This window comes from Amia ocellicauda, chromosome 4 (genome assembly GCF_036373705.1).
Source record: "Amia ocellicauda isolate fAmiCal2 chromosome 4, fAmiCal2.hap1, whole genome shotgun sequence".
Lineage (NCBI taxonomy): Eukaryota > Metazoa > Chordata > Actinopteri > Amiiformes > Amiidae > Amia > Amia ocellicauda.
In genome coordinates, this window is record NC_089853.1 from 29,083,480 (window position 1) to 29,105,720 (window position 22,241).

Here is a 22,241-nt window from a genome sequence, read left to right on the forward strand (position 1 = left end):
CCAAACCATCAAGCAGCAAAACACTGCATTAAACTATTCAGGATGATAGACTGATATCCTATACTCTCTCATCTTATCTCACCTGTACATTTTTATATATTGTTGGGAGTTCATGTAAACACTAAATATAGAATTCGGACAAATATTTCTGTGCAAATGTAAGTAACAAATGTAACAAATTAATTAGTAACAAATGTTTTTGTGGTAATACTGTCTTGCCTTGTCATTTACACATTTTTGGAATAATCTTTAAAAATTATTTTATTAAATATATACATAAGAATTATTTTGGAGTCTGATTTTTTTATAAACAAAATTATATATTTTATATTAGAAAAAAATAAAGATGCTTTTTTGGGTGGTGTCATATTAGGGACATTGATTAAATGTTACGTCAGAGGGTCCAACTTGCGGTGTCGGCTGTGGTTCAACAGGGAGTCAGAGACACTCTTCTGCAAAGAACACACACATACAAAAAATGAATTAATAATCATCATCTGTCCGTTAGAACTACAAAACATGGATATGTACAGTTTGTGTTGATTTAGGTTTACATTTTATGTGGCTTTTGGTGTTTTTGTTAAGTTTCAATGCCCTGCCAACCTTTCAAACAACAACAATAATTAGTGCCAAGTGAATTAAATCATTCATACACAGCTGAAGCTCTTTTCTCAAAGCTACATGCTCAAACACCCAGGGCACACCCCTTCTTGTGGACTGTAAACCACTCAGTGAATCCTACCTTTTCATTCAGGTTAAGCAATCTCTCTATTTACGTCAGCAAGCTTACTTTCCCTGTACATCATCCTATTGTAATTTTACACAATGTTGCCATTGCCAGTCTCCAGACTTGAAACTAGGGCATCAGAAACCGTAGAGACATGTCCACATCTTCTTGAAAAGCGGTCTTTGTCTGGTACACCTCTGCACCAGACTGGCAACTGAGCCACTTTAGATTACACAAAATCAACACACTCAGGGCGGTCGGTTCAGGTTTAACCTTAGACAATGGTGTGTGCTGCCAGGAATGATCAATCACTGGCTTGTGAACGACTATTCATACATTATAAGAAATACTGGCTGGCATTTACACTATTGGGTATTGATGGCACCCGAACATGCCTTTCAATGGTGAATGAAAGGAGGTATGATGGAAAAGTTTTGACATCGAGTGCTTCTGTGGTGAACCTTCCACCTACACGCATCATTTATTTATTTTTTCTGCACACCTCTTGACAATTGGCTTACAAATGTCATTTTTGACAACCAAAGCTAGTTAGTACATGATACAGAAATCCTGTAGATTAAGACAAAACCCCAAAACATAACCCCGTGGGTGGTTTATTGATAGTAGTAGGAGCAGATAGAAGTAGGTCTGGGTTTAGCCTGGTGTGGTGGTTGCCTTTTCATTCATATTGTGTCTATCTATTTTAAACAGAAGTGTGTGTGTGAGTGTGTGTACTGACCAGTGGGAAGTCATGCAGGATCATGGTGGAGCTGCGTGCGAAGCCGTGGTCGTGTTCAGTAAGTCGGGTCAGCAAGTCCTGCCTCTCCCGCCCCCAGCGCCTGCTGTTCTCCTCCAGCTGAGACAGACACACAGTCAGACACGACCCGCTCTGCTCTGCTCTAACCTGGCACTCTCTGCCCCAATGCACCTATAATAGCATTTTCTGATATTGACGAGACTACAAAAAACTGCTACGGACTCTAGCTGGAACTGGAATAAAAATGGTTACCCATTACAAATATTTACACCATGGCTAAGGCATCTGAACTGACCAGTAACGCATATACACAAATGGTTGAAGGAACACCAGGCTATATGAATTGTGGAGATGTAGTCAAATTTAACATCATGGACATTTTTTTATGTTGTAATTTTTTTTTTTCCTGAAGATACTCTTTCAAACAGTAAGTTTTAGTTAAAAGCATACACTGCTGAAGCCTACCTGACTCTCCAGCATCTGTATGCGTGCCTGGGCCTTCTCCAGCCGGCCCAGCAGACTCATCTTCTCACTGTCCGCCAACATGTCCTGAGTCTGACAGACAGAATTAAAGCACACACTGGGGTAAAATTGTTAAAACCATCCTTAAACAGTCTAAATGTTAGACCTAAACCAAACCCAGCCATACATTCACTTAAAAGATAAGGATTTACAATGGGTTCATTCTATATCCTGAAAGGTCTAACCATCACTTGTGCAGGCCGCTGGGTCACGACGGGCCCTGACTGATAGCGTAGTTTCTCCAGCTCTCCCCTCAGCCGCGAGTTCTCCGCGGCCAGTGCAGACTCCATTTCTTTCCTTCTGTCATCACCTTCTCCTGCTCACATGGGAACACAATGCTTCACGTGAGAACCAATCTCATATCCATCATCAATTCTACAGCAGCTCTGAAGACGTTCATTATTATCTACAATTTTGCTTCCGCAAAAAAAGAGTATAGGAGTTGTAAATGTACAGTAACATGTTTATTTTACTGCTAAATGAGACAGGGCTTTCTTTAGTCGTTGAAAAGGGGCTCAGACTTTTACTAGATTAAATCAAATGAATGGGAAATCTTTCCTGGTTTCTCAGTTGCTCTGTGTTCTGTTTGAAATGCTGTCGGTGATTCTGACCTGCTTGTTCTTTCAGAGAGCCTGTTGGTTGTTTCTTCTGCTCTTTCAGCTTTCTATCCAGAAGCTTTTCCATCTTTTCAATGACCTGCAACAGAATCAAAGAATATTTTCTGCATTAATATGTTTAGACATCTACATAGGTTTGTTATGTTAACCTCACAAAATACTGACATTTGACTTTTCACATTTCTAAGGTAATGAATAGAAATGGATACCTGGATTTTATTTTAATAAAGCTCTGCTTCCGTTTGGTGTTATTGCTTGAAACAGTCAGAAAAATGACACTTACAATAATACATTGATTTAATCTAATCTAAATTAAAACATGCCAGAGCTCCAATGGGACATTGTATGAACTGTGTCAAGTGGAAACACTCTACACGAGCACCATTGTTTTCTGATAAACACACTGAACAGGGCCTCCCTCAGCTCAGGTCCCTGGTGACCCTGTACTGTACCTTCTCCTGCTGCTGCACTGTGGCCTCCAGACTGTTGACTTTGGTCACCCGGCCCTGGTACTTCTGCAGCACAACCTGCTGCTGCTGGTGGGCTCTCTGCAGCCTCAGCAGTTCCTTCTCACTGTCATTTTTCTGAGGAGAGAGAGTATGGGGACTGCATACGTGGCCTGAGCAGGACCATGGTGGTCATCAAAACTGTGCCAGAAGTGTCTCTGATCTTTACATTTTTTGCCACACACCATGTCATTTCATACACATATTTATCCCACATGTATATGGACTACACCAAGGAGGAATCGAAACATTGCATGTGGTTATTTTGCAAGGCAGCTGTTTTGAGGGAATTTCAAGACAGTTGGAAGCCACCCTCATCACCATGCAGGGAGACACCCTTGTGTCTGTGGTGTCCTTACCCTGATCAGCTCGTTCTGCAGCTGCTGGATTTTGTCCTTGTGGGCGGTCACTTCAGCTGTCCCACTTGCCAGCTTGAACTTCAGGGAGGCTGTCACAAAACACAAGATCACCACACTGATATAGGTGAGGGACACCAATAAAACAACAAAACAATGAACTCCCCAGCATTTCAGGTGGGTTAACATCCTAGTTCTGTGTCTTGTCTTAACAGACAAGAGACGGTTTTGCCTGACTGTGACCATACGTGATGCCCAATTTCAGTTCCAAGTCACTGCCTTCAACAAAACATTATGCATCATAAGCTATAATGCAAGTACTTCCTTAGAGTTACTGCACCTCAAACTACATTCAGTATCAGTGCAATGCTTCATTTGAAACTACAGAGAAACAATACATTATACTACATTAAGGTTCACTGGTTCTCATAGCTTTGCAATTATTTTATTCCCATTTTTATTAAGCAAACTTCTACAAACACATTCAGCAAAACTTCCTGAATTCTAAGGGGAAAAAAACTGTTTTGCACAAAATAAATTAAGCAGACAATTCATACTTTGATGAACAGAAATTCGCAAATGTCCTTTCACTAAAGACCCGCGTTTCTCGAGGTTGGGCTCTGTCCTTCAGGAGATAAGAGATTCATTGCTGCACTGCTTATCATGCCCCAGTCATACCAGAATGAGCTGCCTTATCAGAAAGTGGCACAAATAGCAATGCCTTCACAACCAGCAAGGATTAACTGGAATAAATCAAGGATAAGTTTACTCCTAAAACTTTTCCCAGCCACATGAAAATGTAGATGTCTTCAAAGCTTAACTTTCAACAGAATCTAATTCAAATTTTTTAGCGACTTGGCTGAAAATGTGCAAGGTTATTATAAACAGTAATCTCAAAATGTAGGAGAATTTAAATGCTATTTTGGGTCTGCTCATTATGTTTTAGGCTAGAAACATGTGCCCCAGTGTGAGTTTTTTAAACCAAGGGTGTGGATTATTATTGTGGCATAGAAGACTTCATAGATATTTTAAATTAATTTGCTTGTTTCTGAATATGTTGTATAATTTCCCATGTATATTTTAAAACCATTATAGGGATCAAATAAGGTGCTATTTGTTAATATTTGATTTAGAAACCTCTACCACAATTGACCAAGGAAGTCTCTTTGTAAAAAACATTATGATGATTTGCCATTTTAACCCCGCCCGGCAAATTATGTTTATAAAAGTGTTCTTTAGCCTGTCAATGGCATGTATACTTTTTTATTTATTAGTAGAAAATACCACTGTTTATGGTTCTGTATGTCAAGTGCAGCAGAAGGCAGTGTCAGAGTGATTTAGCAGGACACGGGGAGAGCAGTACCGATTCTGTCTGCGATCTCAGCCTTGGTCATGACGTCGATGTCGGTGTCTTCCAGCAGTGTGCGGCCCAGGTCCTGGTGCAGGTTCAGGTCACTGCGCAGCTTGCTGTTGTCTTCCTCCAGGCCACCCACCTGCCTCCGCAAAGCGATGATATCCTCCGCCATCTTGCGCATGGCTGTGCGGTAGTTGTCAACCTCCTAATGGAAACAGCAGAGCCACTGTCAGTCTCTTTCACTGGCTGCTTAACTGAAAATGGCTGCTGCCTAAAATAGGTTTGTGAGTTTAAACCTAAAAAGTACATTTGAAAAGTCAGGAATGAGATATAGAGTTGTGTTGAAGGGCAGTCTGACAACTTTCTTGTATGATGGGAACCACAGTGATGACAAGTGTTGTCACAGGTATAAAAAAAAAACAATACAATTTCTCTGTACTAAAAGCAGAGAAAATGGGATTTATCATATATAATAATGGATAGACCTGAAAATGTGAAGACATGACAGGTACAGCATAGTACTGTTTCTTTCAGCCTGGTGAACACTACTCCCTCTGTGTTCTTCCACACTAGCGTCATGTCATCCAGAGCACAGACAGCCCTCTCAGGGCCAGCGTTGGGCCTAGGCCAGACTCAGGAGCCTCGCAGGACCACAGCATCAGGGTCATGGTCAGTTTGAAATAATATACTTTGGTAGCACCTCCCACAGGCCCCTCAAGGTCCCCTCATGGGCTGGATGACCACTGGAAATCTAACATATAAATCTATAGAGCTTGTTTCCCCAGCTGTCAGGCTGCAGCCTTGACAGCCCCGCAGGATGTCCAGCCCAGGAAAGTTCCCCCTGATAGGACAGAGACCTTGTGCAGGATTGCTGGCCTTGAGGTGATGGATGAAGGCTTGTGATTAAGTGCTTTCTCTTCCTTCTGACCCACCACATCACAAACAATCAAGTGGAATTATCCAACATTAAGAAAATATAAAGTTATACATTTTTTAGCATTGAAGGAAGGGACATTTCTTTGCCAGGAACAACTTTATAAATGTGCTGCACTCAGTGGCGATTCTAGAGTGTGTGAGGGCCCTAGGCAAAATAATTCCTGGCGGAGTTTTCTCCGGTGAGAGGAAGGGGGGGCGGTTTGGGGGGCGGCCGTAGTTTTCTCCAATGAGAGCGGGGCGGTCGGAGCTTTTGCCGGTGTTAGTGGGGGGGGGGGGGTTAAAAGCCACAATTAACCCCAAGGTTATGGCGTCTGCATTGTTTTTAATCAGAACAGTGCCAACACTTCCGCCACAGAACGGCAATTCTCCTTATTACAGGTTTCCACCACAAGATGCCCCTGTAGTCCACACCGCAGAGTACTACCTCACTGAGAGATGTTTTACAGGAGGAAAAATTCAGAGAAACATCAACTCAGAAGAATAGAAGAATGTCACAGCAGGATTAAAAGTAACATTTCGATTTAGATGGTGTGTGTCAGAGCAATTCGTCACAGCAATCAGTCCCTGAATTATTAATATTAATTTCTTTCTTCTCTAATCTTTTTTTTATTTTTTTGAAATAGAATAATTAGGATAGGAATGAGTCTGGCAGGAGCGGATTCTTTTTGATACAGTATTTGAGGATCCCCCTTAAATTGATTAGCTTTGGCTGGGTGTACAATGTAATCACCCGTCAGCACTGGGACACTAAGGAGCCAGATAACCAGCACACTGTGGCTATGGGTATCCGTGTGCACTGGGCTGATCTGGGGGATTTGTGATTATGAGGGCTGCACCCATTTCACACACTCATTTACAAAAGCCCCATAAAGCAGTCTGTGATAGGACAAGTGGCACAAAATTATGCATATCTAGGTAACCTTGAACTGAAGATACTAATTTCTTGATGTACATTTGAAAACACAGAAAGAAAGAAAGATTGTAAAAGAAAATGTTTTACTGCTGATGTTGTTAGTTGTCTTTTTCTGTTTTTATTCCTGCTCTATATATGAGGAACAGGTGTATGTATATAATATCTGCAGACAACAATATGTTTTCTGTTTCTTAAACACACCATAAAGTCTGAGAAAAACAGCATGTGTAAAACACACCTTATAAATACTTCATAGAATTAAGTAAAACACATTCTGGCAGCTTAATTTTAATTTTCTGTGATTATAATTTTACAGATGTGTGTATTAAAATATGTAAACAATACTTCTCTTGTAAAATATAGAGTATTATTACAATAATTAATATATAGATTGTATTATCATCATTATCAATATTATAGGATTGCTGTTGTTTGTAAACAAAACGTGAATCTGAACAAATGTACATAATATCAAACAGACAAGCTTTAAAATCACATTGTGTACTCTTCCAGATTTGTACTTTGAATATTTTATGTAAAAATGTAATATACTGATGACAATCTTACCTCTCTCCTACATCATGGCAACGTTACACAAAGGAATAGATTCTTAATGGTCTTTACTTCATTAAAGAGGGTGGATGCAGATAGGGCAGACTATACATTTATATAAAAGAAAAAAATGATTAAAAAACAAACTAGTATGTTGAAAAGCAATCTCTAAGATTCTTATCAAGGCCTGTTAAAGAAGCAAGGTTGGAAGATGGACACAGAATTAGTGCTTGGAGGAGAAAATAAAACTAGCTCTTGACATATGCAGATAAGAATACAGTAGTGCTGGAGCATTGATCCACCTATTGCTCTGTGCTAAAAGTCTTTGTTCTCCCTTGTATGTCATGTAACAACAAGCAGGTATTATGCGCCCACCCTGTCATGCACTGCAATGCATCAGTCTGGTCCAGTAAGCCCTGTGAGTGGCCTTGCTGTTGTCAGTATCTGCTGCTATAAGCTCTTAAGGGGTTGGGTGGGCAGCTCCAATGGTTAGGACATTCAGATCTAGGCCAGACTGGGTTGGTGGCCCCCTGGGTACCAAGAAGGAAATTGGGCGCCTAATTGAAATTGCAGATGAAGGGCGAGAATTATGATTGCAGATGAGACAGAAGACTGGGTCCCAACTGTTGGAGGGGAGGTGGGGGGGGGGTTTCTGATGAGAATGTGGGAAGCTCAATCATATGGGTCACAAATCAGGACTCTCCTGTGAATGCTATGAATTTTAATACAGAGATTGGGCCTCCAAACTGCATTTACTCTCGCTCCAGGACAATTACACTCCAAACACAGATGGCAAGTTGATTGCTTGAAAGACCCACGTTAGAGGAGAGAGAGAGAGAGAGAGAGAGTGTGTGTGTGTGTCAAAATATTTAATTTCAGATTTTGTTATAGCTGTAAAACATGTGATCCATACAGAGAGTTTCAGCTCTGGATCTCTCAGAATACCATTATTTCAAGACATACTGAGTTGGCTTACAAGCCTCTATGTTTGGTGCTCATGTCAAATATTGTTTGCTAAATATATGAGATAGTGGTACCTGACGCATGGGGAAACAAAAATACTGACAATAGCAGACTATACCATATCACCCCTCAGTCTATTTAGAACCACTAGTATAAAAATGAATACATCACATCAATTCACACTTTTGAAAGAACACAAAAAGACTGCCAGTACAATTCACACTAATTACAGTTTAAAAAACTCAGTGTGAACATAGTCTGGTAGACAAAATGCATAAAATATGTCGATTGTGACGAAAAGAAAGGCAACCTGGCAAACTGTCTGACACATGGCCAGCCTATCACCAAACACTTGAAATAGGGGCATATCTTCGCTGCCTCTGTGAAAAGCGCTTCAAAACAAGCTCCTTGAAGCATTTTCCATTGTCATAAATTTGAATTGTAGTCGCTCCATTTTAAGTGGCTTTCAAGTTTAATATCAATGAATTTTGGAAAAAAGCATTCATTTATTTAAATTCTGGTGCTCTTTACCTTCATATCGGTTACAAAGTAAAAATTATTTGTGGCATTTCCCCCAAGTGCTAATCCCTCAATGTCTTGACCATACTGGCATGTGAGCTGTAATGTGACATGGTTTTCAAAAGGATTAATAACACCCCTCACCGCCACAGGCTCTCTCATTGACATTTAAACTTTGGAAACACTGCATAATCAGCTTGTGCAAATCAACAGCTCTATACAGCAGCACTGTGGCTGACATTTCCAAGGCGCTGAGAGTACACAGCAATTTTCGATTTCAAAGGGGAGCTTAATCAATTCCACAGGAGCTCAACAGATTCTCCCCAAGAGTGCGAGATGGCATCCAAACTGCAAAACAACTAGTCCCCATAGAGGCTCAGACAATCTTCCTGTAATTCCACCTATAATCAAACTTTTCTCAAGTTTAAAATGTGTAATACATTTTGCATGTCTCAAACATGGTGTTTATTGATTTGTTTATGTTAATCATCAGCTGTTAATCAATGCAGCTAACCAGTGTTATCCCAGTACTGGCAGATTTGAAAATCAATACATGCATATTCCAAAGTGTGTGCTCTAAGGTCATTCATTATTATTATTTATGGACTGTTGTAAATGTAATGAATAAGACCACAATGCACTGCTGCCCAGCAAGCCACAGGGACAGTTATCCAATGGCCAGTTTCTATTTGCCCATTGGGAGCTGCTGGTCTAAGGAGGCTGATGACCCTTTACTCACCCTGGCTTCGTGCTCAGTAACGTCTACTGTTGGGGGATCATCTTCATACTCTGGTAGATGGGGTCTAAAAGAAAGAGACATACGGTCAATGACATGTCAATGACATGCAAACTAATTTTTGGGACTTGAGAGAAGAAACCTTCCTCTATTGGCAATGATTGCCTCGTATAAATGTTTGATGTTGGACTTTAAAACCATTAATGTTTCAGTGACACTGAAGGGTAAATACTTTTGGAAAGTATATCTTGTTTATCTTACACTGGCTTTTGCATTTCAATGCTTCAATTTCATTTTGTCAGAGTCAGTGCACCTACTTTCAACTGAAATATCAAATTATCCAAATAAAATGTAAAAACTCTATAATTTCAAAACTATGTTGTGTTACCTGCTTAATGAACCAAACACGGATATAATACTGAAATGTAACTTTATTCACAGAAATTAAATGTAACATGTAATTGAAGTAATTACTGCATTTAACAAACAAATGATTCACAGGATTACAGTAATAGGAATAACATATTCTTTTACATACCATATTAGACGTAGATCTAGTAGTATTCCCAGACATTTTTTTTCAGAAAAAACTACAGATTGACAGTTTATCTAAACAAAGCATCTTGTGGTGAAGACTCAAAAGAGGCATTTATGCCATTTGAAAGTACAGTGCAGTTCAATATAAAAGGCAAAATTCCCCCAGCACTTCAAGATGCTCCACTGAGATTTGCCACCAAACTGATTTGCTCATACACTTTTGACAATTCCTCAGTTTATCTGCAGTGGTTTCAATAGTATACTGGGTTTTGGAAGAAAAGCAAGTTCACCCAAAACTCTCTTGGACAGAATCTGCTGGAAATTCTGGTCAAGTCGGACTCAATTCAGTTTTGTTTAAGCTAAAGGAAGTGAGAAGCTGCTGTAGCATAGGAGTATTAAACTCCCCACTAATAAATACCAATTCAGGAAAACTAATCTTAGTGTGTTCAGTTATTCTACAATGGAGGGTCAAGTGATCAGTTATGTTAGGTTATCGAGCGTCTAACAATCCTGGCTTATTTTACCTTCCTTGGAGCAGACCCTGACAGGTGGTCTACACTTGATGCATATGGACAACCCAGCTACAATTTCTTATTAACACAATACCTGTGGTAAACCTTACCTCTGGTTTCTGGAGTGTAGCCTATAGGTCTGGTTTAAGGGGTGGGTATCTAGGGGTCTCTGCTGCCCATTCTGGGCTGGAGAAGAAGACCCCTCCTGCTTCTGAGGCTTGTACTGTCCAAGATGATCCAACCCCACCTTGGAGGAGATAGGTGCCCTGAAGAGGAACTCGTACTCCGGCAGAATTTCTGCCAGGGCATCGTATGATGGGAAATTAAGCCCATTTCTCTGGAGCTGGGGAGAAAAAGTACATTTGGCAATCTAATCAGCTTTCTGGAGGTACATCTACACAAACAAATCACATACAAGTGAAATAATCACTTTGAATCTTTAAGTTAAATCTTAGGCCTCATTCATAATGGCTACCTCTGAAACAATAGTCCAAATATAAAAACACATTTTCAATAGATGAATGTTTATAGACATTAATAAACTGGTAAAAAGACCTACTGTGTATAATTTTTGCATCACAAAAACAGGAACTAGATTTCTCAAAGTGAAAGGCAGAGTCAGTTATTACCACTACTACTCACTCTCCCAAAGTACTCACTGTAGTTGTGTGTGGCCTGTAGTATCCAGCCATTTAGTGTGTACAATCGTATTTAAAACCCCATGGCAAATCCAGTCTAAAGTTGTCAGAAGCCAATCATCCAATGTCAATGAAGACTAAGAGCATTTCTTAACAGAGCATGGTCTCCCTGCACAAGCAGGTTGTAAACTTGGTTGCCAGGGGTAAGTTAAGCTCACATTCACCACAACGAAGACATCCTGGCCACAGGACACACAGCACATACCCATCCCGCTTAAACAAACACAGGAAAGTATTTACCTAGTGTTGTCAAGACACCAATGCATAGGGGATCCTACCTTTGTTGTGGCAAGTATTTTAGCATCTTGTTTAGAAGCCTGCATCTACAGAAAACAGACTGCAAATACTCTTCGGACAAAATCCCTAAACGCTGCCCGTGGAAGGCCTGAAAGTGAAATACCAAGAACGAACTCCCATTGTTTTCTGTTTTCATTGTGTGGCTTCAGTGTTACCACAACAGAAGCTCCCCATAGCAACCAGAGGGGCCAATGAACAAAGGAGGAAAGTACTGCTAATATGCCCAGTTTAAAGCAACTGTAGCACTCTTTAGGTAGAATGCATTCAACAGCACATTAAAAAGACTGGAGTACACAAAGCACAGAGAATGAGAAAGCTGGTTTAATTGCAATAGCTCTCCAGCTGGGAAGTCCAATTTAGACTCTTTACATATTTGAATGGTAAATGGAACAGGATAATTGTGTCACTCAGTAAATAAATAGTGCAGTAGACACTTGTTATATAAGAATTGTGTTTTGCCCAATATATGGAAATCTTTTGGGGAAATAAAAGTATTTCTAACAGCTGTGTTTTTCTTTCATTTTTGTTTTGTTCCTGTTATTTTAAAAGTGTCTTGGGGTGTAGTTTTAACTGATCTATTAATATGCAAATGTAACCATGAGAGCTTTATATCCATCATATATTCATTTTAAAGGGGGTGGGGGGTGGTAGATCTTCACAGTGCTCTGAATCACATCAGCGTGGCATGCAATCCGTGGAGTGGCAGTCCTTACTGCCTCTTCTGCTTGGCACTCTCAGCAAGTTGGCTCTCACGCAGCATTACGTGAGCAGCGTTTTTGATTTCCCTGGATCAAACACTTGACCCTTGTGGCCCTCAGAGCTACTTTCCCTGCAGTTTTATGGTCTGAATTCCTGGAGAATGCAATTACTGTACAAACTGGGTTTTTACTAGACTTATTATATCTGATAATGGAATTCCAGTGGGGGGAAAACGCTAATGTAGAGACAATTATTACCCCTTACCATCTCTCGGCTGATTGGATTCATGTAAGAACAAAGGACTCTCTCTTCATGGTAATTAGTAGACACCTTCCTTACATACCTGTAGGACTATATCTCTTTGTTAAAGAGCCTTCCATTCAGTCAGGGAGGACAGCTGAAAATGCATGTTTGTATTTTGCATAAAGCTGATTAGGAATCTCCAATGAACAGGTTAAATTAAACAAAATTACATTGAGTACCACCTTTTACAAGATATTTCTCAGAACTTTCCTATAGTTTAATATCATTTTGCTACTGTAATGGCACTGTGTACACTGTCCACATACACTGTGAACAGGGACAAAAAGCCTGCCCAAGGATGAATCTTACAAAGAGTCTGAATTTCTAATGTTGTTGCATCCTATCACAAGCATAAGCAATTTCTTAGAAGATAAGTACTATCTATTTAAACGCTCACCTTAACTCACGTGAATCATTTACTGAATTAATTGCAAGCTGCATGCTCTAGTGGTGAGAGAAATATAAATTCTGGTGCATCTCAAAAGCCTATATATAGCCCAATGTTTATTCTGCAAGAATGCACCTAGCAGGCACCCAACTCCCCTTTTCTCCTGCTCCCATTTCTGGCAGTTGCGTCTCTATTAAACGGTGAGTAGACTGTATGACCTGTCTTAATGCTCCTGAGAAGAAGCCTTTTTGTAAACAAAGATCTCTGTTAAATAAATAAATAAATAAATACATACATAACCCATTTTAAGTCAAAGAACTAAGAGTAGGCCTATGTTCAGGCTTGCGCTGCCATTTGCTGAAGCTCTTTAACATTTCATTGCCCTTTGCTTAGTGTGCTCTGTGGAGAGATGGCCCAGTTATGAAAGAGGCTGCACTCCCAGCTTATCTACATTCAACGCACAGCCCGCAAAATGGAGTAAATGGGCTCTTTCAAGTTAAGTGATATGCCAGTGTCTGCTGCTACATAGTGCTGCAATTAGCCTGCATGACAGGCCGTCTCCCTGGGGCCCCTCTCTCCCCCTCACTGTGTGCCGGTAGCAGGCAGAGTGCTAATGGAAGGCGCAGGTAATGGGTGTGTTGCGAGGGCTGGGGGTTTTTGCTTAGACAGCTTTTCTCTTATCTGACAGCCAAGGTTGAGTTGGCAAGCTTCAGACGTCGGCTCTTATATCTTAAGAAAATTAGCACTGTATCCACAGATATGGTGCCACGTAGCATCTCTATCCTGCCTCCTAGTCCTGACACAGGAGAAAACCTGCAAGGCAGGGAGGCATTACGTATTACGCTCTGTTGAAGTTGGGCAGCATTCTAACTATAGAAGGGTTTCTTTTTTATTTTTATTTTTTACACTTGTTGCAACACAGCAAATATACAGCACAGTATGACTATACAAAGGGGACTGCCACAAGGATGACTGCACACAGATGAATGGCCATAAACTTCCAAAGAACACATATACATTATTAAAATCAGGATTTGTTTGGGATAAACCAGATGCTATCGAAAAGTTGTATTTGAGTTAAAAAGACCCTGATGTTAAGGTGAACTATCTTTATTATATCACTGAAGTAACATATACACAAACACTCACACACACACACATTATATATATATATATATATATATATATATATATATATATATATATATATATATATATATATATATACACACAGTGAGGGAAAAAAGTATTTGATCCCCTGCTGATTTTGTACGTTTGCCCACTGACAAAGAAAGTCAGCCTAGAAACCTTAATGACTTGGAGAGGATCTGCAAAGAGGAGTGGGACAAAATCCTTCCTGAGATGTGTGCAAACCTGGTGGTCAACTCCAAGAAACGTCTGACCTCTGTGATTGCCAACAAGGGTTTTGCCACCAAGTACTAAGTCGAAGGGGTCAAATACTTATTTCCCTCATTAACATGCAAATCAATTTATAACTTTTTTGAAATGCGTTTTTCTGGATTTTGTTGTTGTTATTCTGTCTCTCACTGTTAAAATGCACCTACCATTAAAATTATAGACTGATCATTTCTTTGTCAGTGGGCAAACGTACAAAATCAGCAGGGGATCAAATACTTTTTTCCCTCACTGTATATATATATATATATATATATATATATATATAGTAACACGGTTCTGGAGGAAAAGAAAAAAAAAACTTTAGCAATTATACTGAAAAAATGTATATAGTTTACTTTAAATATCAATCATGCATTGAAAACAAAAGGCCCCTAGAAAACTGAGAAATTACATCAATATTTATGGGCAATAATCAGCGATCTCGTTCATGAAAGAACAATGAAGGAAGTTATTTCATATGCTTAGTCTGCAGGAACACCAAATATCCTTCAGTCCAGGAACGTTTGGAGACATTTTAAAATTTAATGCTCTTTCAAATTAAATCGCTTCTCTCCATTGCACTGTTATTGGCTTAAGGTGCAGTTTAGCACTTTCAAAAACTCACACTTTATTCATTATTGATGCATCCCTTCATATAAGAGCCAGAGATGCATCTTTTAAAGTATACGGCAGACCTTTGTCAAGACCAAGCCAAATACAAATAAACAACCAGGAAACTGCATTTGTAATATATGTGAGGAGTGTAGGTTCACGTCTCTGTTTATGACTTCTGGATGTAATACTGTGCCATAATATTTAAGCATATATTACATTTAAGCAACTTGCCACGAAGCACTGGCAGTGATATGTTATATCCCGGTCTTAATATCCCTAAAAAACAAACAAACCAGACCAGTAGATACTCTAGGGACCAGTTCATATCATCATTATTTCCATATTATTTGGTATACGTTACAAAAAAGCATCAAAATAAGATTCTATAAGATGCTATAAAAACACATTCAAATGTCTGTAATAGAAAAATATTGCTATAGAGGCTATAGTTGAAGCACAGTTACTTTTAAAATTCAAATACATTTTGAAGACTTTTTCTCCTGACAATGTATGTGATTATTTGTATTTATGCACTTTGTTTAGGAATTGAGCACAAGAGTAGACGTGCTGTGGAAAGCTTTGTTACCATGGTCTCTGCGAAACAGTCAACTTGGGCATGAAACAGTAATTTACATTCTCACCGCACTTTGTTTACTACAGCTATGAGCAGTTTTCAATATGCTGGTTTTAACCTGAATATTTATTTACTGTGAAAAATCCCTTTAAGTGAATCCCTGACCTTAACAAACAATGAGATATGCAAGAAGTAATACATCTTAATGGTTGTTTGTGTGGCATTTCATTTAATTACCTTAAACTCGTCCAGAACAAAATATGAAATATATTCATGTTGGGTTTAAACTCTTTATAGCCAAATAAACCTGTCACTTGTTCATGATCTCAGATGCTTATTCATTTCATCCTTTTAATTTTCATCTGATCAAAATGTTTGCAGCAAAATCAAATGCATTGAGTCTCACAATAGCCAAATCAATGGTCTACTATCCTGGCTTATATTTATTAAAGTGTAAATTGCCTCTGGAAAAATGTGCTGTTTTCCTAGGCCAGATTCAGATATAATCTGACACAAATGAGATTTAAACCCATGACCTTGTATGGCAGTTGGGGGAAGGCTTTTAATTTAACCTCCTACTCCTTGAACCAATCTATAGCCTTTCTTAATGTCATATATAATACACAAGCATGATCTATTTAACTAGGTTAATATTCTTCATCATGTGCACCTATTGCACCATGAGATTGCAATTTCCATACATCTGTGGTACCCTGAAATAACATTAAATGTTCTAAATCAATTTGCACCCCTTGATTCAGTTTAAATTTACCACGGAACATCACCCTAATTGAATTACTGGACTCCCTGTAGGAAGGCAGTCTGGTCACTGAATAATTTTAATTAAACTCTGTCAGCAACACAAAGACATATTAGCTGTCACACAGGCAGTGTCAAGGACGTGGATTGGGGCTGGGTGAAGGACAGTCACTGCGAGGGTACATCCTTACTCTCACACACGCTCTCGGAGAGGGACCAGGGGTCAGCAGCAAACACACAACACTAAAATCACAACATACATAGATATGCCACAAAATGGATGTCGTAGTATTTCTATCATTTAAATCTTTTCATCTCACTTTCTCCATCCAAACAGTGTGGGGAAGCAATAAAAAAGGCAAACAGAATGTCAGGGTATATTGTCAAAAGTGTAGAATTGAGAACAAGGGCAGTAATGTTCAGACTGTACAATGCACTATTTAGAGCTCATCTGGATACTGTGTACAGTTCTGGGCTCCACACTTCAAGAAAGATATCGCTGCTCTAGAGGCAGTTCAGAGGAGAGCAACCAGACTTATTCCAGGTCTGAAGGGAATGTCCTACTGAGAGACTTAAGGGAACTGAACCTTTTCACCCTGGAACAGAAGAGACTACGTGGGGACTTGATTCAAGTCTTCAAAATCATGAAAGGCATCGACCACATCAAACCAGAGGAGCTTTTCCAGATCAGCAGGGACACACGCACCCGGGGACACAAATGGAAATTGGGCTTCAAGGCATTCAAGACAGAAAACAGGAGACACTTCTTCACACAGAGAGTCGTCACAATCTGGAACAAACTCCCCAGCGATGTGTTTGAGCTGAAAATTTGGGAACATTTAAAAATAGATTGGATAGGATCCTTGGATCACTTAGTTATTAATGGACACCAAACGAGCACGATGGATCGAATGGCCTCCTCTCATTTGTAAACTGTATGTTCTTATATTGTTAAATTTGAATATATCGATTTTTTTAATGTTAATCGTTACTTATAATGTCAGTATACCAGTAATAGATATTGTATCTATAAAGTATAACACTGAACATGTTCCATTCCTCCAGTGCTCAATTTGTTCTACATCATCAAACCACAGATGGACTTTTTTCATTTTTTCTAAATTTTATGCAGGCAGATATTTTCTCCCTCTGTACAAACCTATGGGATATTTTGCTATATCTGCACCTTTACAATTTCAGAAAAAAACAGCTTTGAAAAATCCCTCTGCAAATGCAATTGTGATGTTTGTGCTGCTCTGAAGTCACAGTAGACACTGAAGCAATGACAGCTGTATAGCAGAGGATGGGGGATGGATGTATATCCTGTAATAGGCTACTGGAAATTAAGCTGGAGTTTCCAGTGACAAGGAGGCAAGAGACCCCAGTTGAGAGAAAAGAGGCTTAGGTGAAGAGTGACTCAGGCTTAGAGATACTGTCTGCAGGGCACCCTGGAGGTGGAGATAGGAGACGTCATATTCTGGAAAACAAACATGAAAACTAAAACCAATAAGAGATCTGAACATTGTACAGATTTCACAGCCACTGACAGTCCAACTGAGCCAAACCCTCACACTGGAAAATGTTACCGTTCTGCTAGGAAAGGCCACCTATCAGTCTGCCTAGTATGTACCTGCTGGTGTTAATGCAATGACACTTTCTGATGTGTAATTTCACAGCTGCTTTATGAGAAATAGAGTTACATTTTAAACCCGTCAGCCTGGGCTTTACACAATTGCAATTTGATGGACTACCTAAATATTTATTTTCTCCCCAGGAAGTGCCAAACCGAGTCATTGAGTGGATTTATATATATTATTTTTACACAAGGTAAATAACGTGTATATATATATTTTTTTTTCTTTCATCCTGTAGTGAAGGAGGGGCGAACAGTCACAAAGTTCAAACTGGCGATTGAGTGTAAGGCAGCAATGTTTAAACACTGACCCATCCAGCTCAAAAGGCAGGCAAAAGGCAGAGTTGGTCCAGGAACAAGGAGGAAGTACTTTGAAAACAGGCCATTGACATAGTATTACTTTTTCACACGTCACCTTTGAAGAGCACACATATTGAAGGTCTTGAGGATTGATGGTCTAAGGGATGGAAGGCAGGCTGTTCACTGGGACTCTGGATATGATTCATGGCCTGATTTGGACCTGACAGGATTGTATTTAAATGGGAAAACAGTGTGGACCGCCCAGCACTCTCATAGCTGTGGAAACGTATGCTTCCTTGGGTTGATTAGTGCTTTGCAGAGGTGCTGCCCATCACACCATCATTATTCACAGGAAATGGAAGCTTTTCCCAAAAGGGCAAAATCTAATCAGCTGTGAATCTGTCCCCTTGAAAGCCTACAGCCTTTTTTTCCATGTACACTCAACTGTGGCTGGAGTACAGAGTGGTGTGAAGAATCAGTCGATCAGTCTGAAGTGTGAGGGTCACAGGATGTAATCATTGCTGGATAAATTGGTACGGTTCTCTAAAGCAACTCAGTATGTGGCAGAACCCCTCTATGTTAATGACTTGGCATGGTCTTATGGTGGAAGTCTAGTAAAACCATTTCAAGGATGCATGGTATGGTTGCATAAAGCAATCGTTAGGCAAATGTTAAAAAGGGGGTGGGGGTCTGGAAGGGGGAGCTCTAATGATACATTATACTTAAAGACAAATTCTACAAAGCAAATAAAAGTGCATAATACTGACACTGAGAACAACATATTTGAAATAAGAAGCACAGTACTGCTCGATTCTTCATGTGGTCCTTCATATAACCCTATAAACAACAGCATTAGGTTTTCATTTTAATAGTATATTACAGTGCTGTTGTAACAAAGAATAATGCCATACTCTTTTATTGTCATGGGAAAATTAAAACAACAACAACTGAGAACTAACTGGACAACACCACTGAATAACAGTAGCCTAGTCTGGAATAAGCTCCTAAAATTAGCAAATTAGTTTGTTAATGGTTTCTTGGATGTTTAATTTATGTATTTTATTGATATCCAGTAATTGAGGCAGGGATGCCAGAGCAGAAGGATATGTTAAACGAAGAGGGTTCAAAGTCACTACTAAGACAGAGACAACTCACCAGCTCCTATGAGTGTGAAACAGGCACTTGTTTCTAAAAACACCTAAAATGAGCATCACTGTATGCATTTCATCTGAGGCCTTCACTTGTCTGTGTAGGCTGAAAACCATTTTATTGCATTTCTCCAGACACTTCCCTTATTGGTTTCCTTGAGAGTGTTACCAAATTATATAGCCAATAAACTATTTATCAGACCGCTTCACCAAACACACAGCTGCAATAATAATGTAAAATGGAATGGCTTGGGTAAACCTGATAAATGGTTCATTTTAAAGGCCTAATATAAGAAGGCCAGCAATACAATAATGTGCTGTGCATTGCAAAATGTAGGGAAATGTATAACAGCATTTTAACCTCAACATATATAAACAACAAACAAATATGCACAGTTTTCAAACTTGATTGAAAAAAATGAATTACAATGGTCTATTTAACCTCCTCTTATCTCTGATGATGGCTCAATTCAGATTCGTGACTCTTAGTTTATTTGCCAGTGATTCTTAGGGAAAAGGAGATAGTAGAGATGGGTGAAATACTCTCAACTCCATTAATAGTGGCTGAGCTAATAGAAGCGAGAGCAGACAATTGAATTAAACCCTCCGATGGCTTTATTGAAAAACAGTTAATCTCCGTCCGGGTTGAGACTGGGGAAGACAATAGTAAGGAGCCAGTGGAGAGAGCTTTAAATCTCCCCAATGCTCTCCACTCCAGCTGCGGTCGGCAGATACAGCTCCCTCCCCGACACATAAAAAACTGCAGGGTAACCTGTATGCACACTAGGAGCCAGGAGATCCCTGCTAACCCCAATCTGTCCCACTTTAATTGCTGCTTGCCTTCCTTATCGGAGAAGAACAGAAGAAGGCAGAAAATAAGACACCATTGACGGTAGTAAAGGAGCCCGATAACTGAAATTTAATGAGGCAGTGGCGTCTCATTCTGGGAGCTGGGACTGAAACGTAACAGATTCAAGTCCCCAGCTTCTATTAACCATGACTGTTAAGGACAAGGGCACCTCTTGCTACAATTCCACAAGCCAATTCTCAACAAACAGGTATTTGGCTGCCAGCCGAACAGTAAGTCATTGAGTCCTACAGTTACTACAATATTAAGGGACACTTTTAAAAACAGCAGAAAACTGAGCAAATTGTAGTCTGGTAACACTATTTATGGAACCTGAGGAAAAAGAGTGATGTTCAGATTGGTTCTGAAGAATATTTATTTCCATATGGATTTAGCCATTTTGTGTCTGCATTTTCTGGTTACAATATACCAGCAAAAACATGAACTTACATTAGCGTGAAGGGTAAAAATCATTTAAAATTAGCTTTTCATAACTGATATTGAGAACAACGCCCTTCCTGAAACTCTGAAGGGAGATTAAATGCAACAAAAATCAATGAAAGCATGGAGCAAGGCTACCTTAATACAACACACATTTATTTATGCAGCACTGTGGAGCAGTGGTTAGGGCTCTGGACTCATGAAGGTTGTGGGTTCAAATCCCGGGTGGTGCAGTGCTGTTGTACCCTTGAGCAAGGTACTTCACTTAGATTGCTCCAGTAAAATGCCCAGCTGTATAAATGGGTACAAATGTAAGTCGCCCTGGATAAGAGCGTCAGCTAAATGACAAAAATAATAATAATTTAATGGAAAATGTAATGAATGTGTATCCTACAGAAAACAAGCACTGACATAACACATACAATAAATACATAATTACAATCCACAATCACTCAAAAAATAAAACCCCGCCAATTCCTAAGAGATTTATTCTAAATATGGATAGTTCTTCACAATAGCAAGGGGTTATACTATCAATAATGAAAGGAGTTCCCTGTTTCTGAAGCTCTGTGAATACAAGCCCTATAAGCCAGTGAGAATATTCCATATAAACTGTCCATGTCCATAGTCTAAATTCAATGGCACAAATTCAAATTAACACCTGTTTCACTGAGTTTATTTTATGGCACATGTACACTTATTAAAAATACCTTTTAAAAAGTCCCTGTCAGACTGCTCTGAAACTCACTCAGGCATTTCACTGTCTGTCTTTCTCTGCCTTTCTTTCTCGAGGGCAGGTTTCTCCGACGCCATGGTCAATAAGTGTAGCCGTACAGTCGGCACAGTTTTCTCATTTCTCGCAGGCAGCCATGCAATCGAGAGGTGCTCTTGAACCTTCAAACGCCTACAGGGTTTATTATTCTGGGCGCGCTCCAAGATCGCAAAGAACGAGATATTCCATTTAAAATAAAAAAAATAAAAAATATATAAAATGGTTTTAATAACTGCCAGGACCCCGTGGGCAGAGAGAAGAAATACACATTTAAATGTGAATCTCAAGACCTTTGAGAATAAAGAGAGGCCAATCTTAGCTTGGTCTGTCAGTGCTTGAAAGATTTTATTTTGTCTTTTTTTTTTTTTTTTTTTACAGGTCTGACAACTGCTCTATGGCAGAGACAAAAAATAATCATTCTTTCCTCGATTACAAACCTGTGTACTTATACCATTAGAAGATCCAACAACACTTAGACAGTATATAGCTAAGATAGATGGACATTGCAGCAAATGACTCCTTTCTCTGGCTAACACCACCAATCACACAAGCAGATTATAATCAAATGAATAATATTTCTTTCATTTTCTTAAATTTCTGTAAGCTACACTGATTAACAATTTAAAATCCCCTATTGTCTGGAACAGATCTGATCATAGAATTCCTAATATGAAACCCCCCATCTGCTTGATTGGCTTTAAATCGGATTTAGACTGAGCATTAGCAGACTGATTATTTGAATGTATATTTATTCAACACTGAAATATCACTATTTCCACTGACCATCTCCAAAAACCGTGAAGTCCGACTTCACCGTATGAACAGCAGCGTTACAGGTTTGGCCACTAGGTGTCACTGTGAG

At 39.4% G+C, this 22,241-nt stretch overlaps 1 protein-coding gene across 1 annotated transcript in view; it reads right to left on the reverse strand.

The window, feature by feature from the left end:
• Positions 1 to 20: 20 nt before the first annotated feature.
• Positions 21 to 22,241, reverse strand: part of ccdc33 (coiled-coil domain containing 33) — a 94,870-nt gene continuing 72,649 nt past the window's right edge. Inside the window, exons 14-23 of the mRNA XM_066701770.1 lie at positions 10,618 to 10,850; positions 9,462 to 9,525; positions 4,849 to 5,044; positions 3,489 to 3,577; positions 3,076 to 3,207; positions 2,618 to 2,702; positions 2,192 to 2,322; positions 1,950 to 2,039; positions 1,467 to 1,583; positions 21 to 452 (exon numbers count right to left, since the gene is read on the reverse strand). Coding sequence (XP_066557867.1) covers positions 390 to 452; positions 1,467 to 1,583; positions 1,950 to 2,039; positions 2,192 to 2,322; positions 2,618 to 2,702; positions 3,076 to 3,207; positions 3,489 to 3,577; positions 4,849 to 5,044; positions 9,462 to 9,525; positions 10,618 to 10,850 — 1,200 coding nt within the window. The 3' untranslated portion in view covers positions 21 to 389. The remainder of the gene's footprint in view (positions 453 to 1,466; positions 1,584 to 1,949; positions 2,040 to 2,191; positions 2,323 to 2,617; positions 2,703 to 3,075; positions 3,208 to 3,488; positions 3,578 to 4,848; positions 5,045 to 9,461; positions 9,526 to 10,617; positions 10,851 to 22,241) is intronic.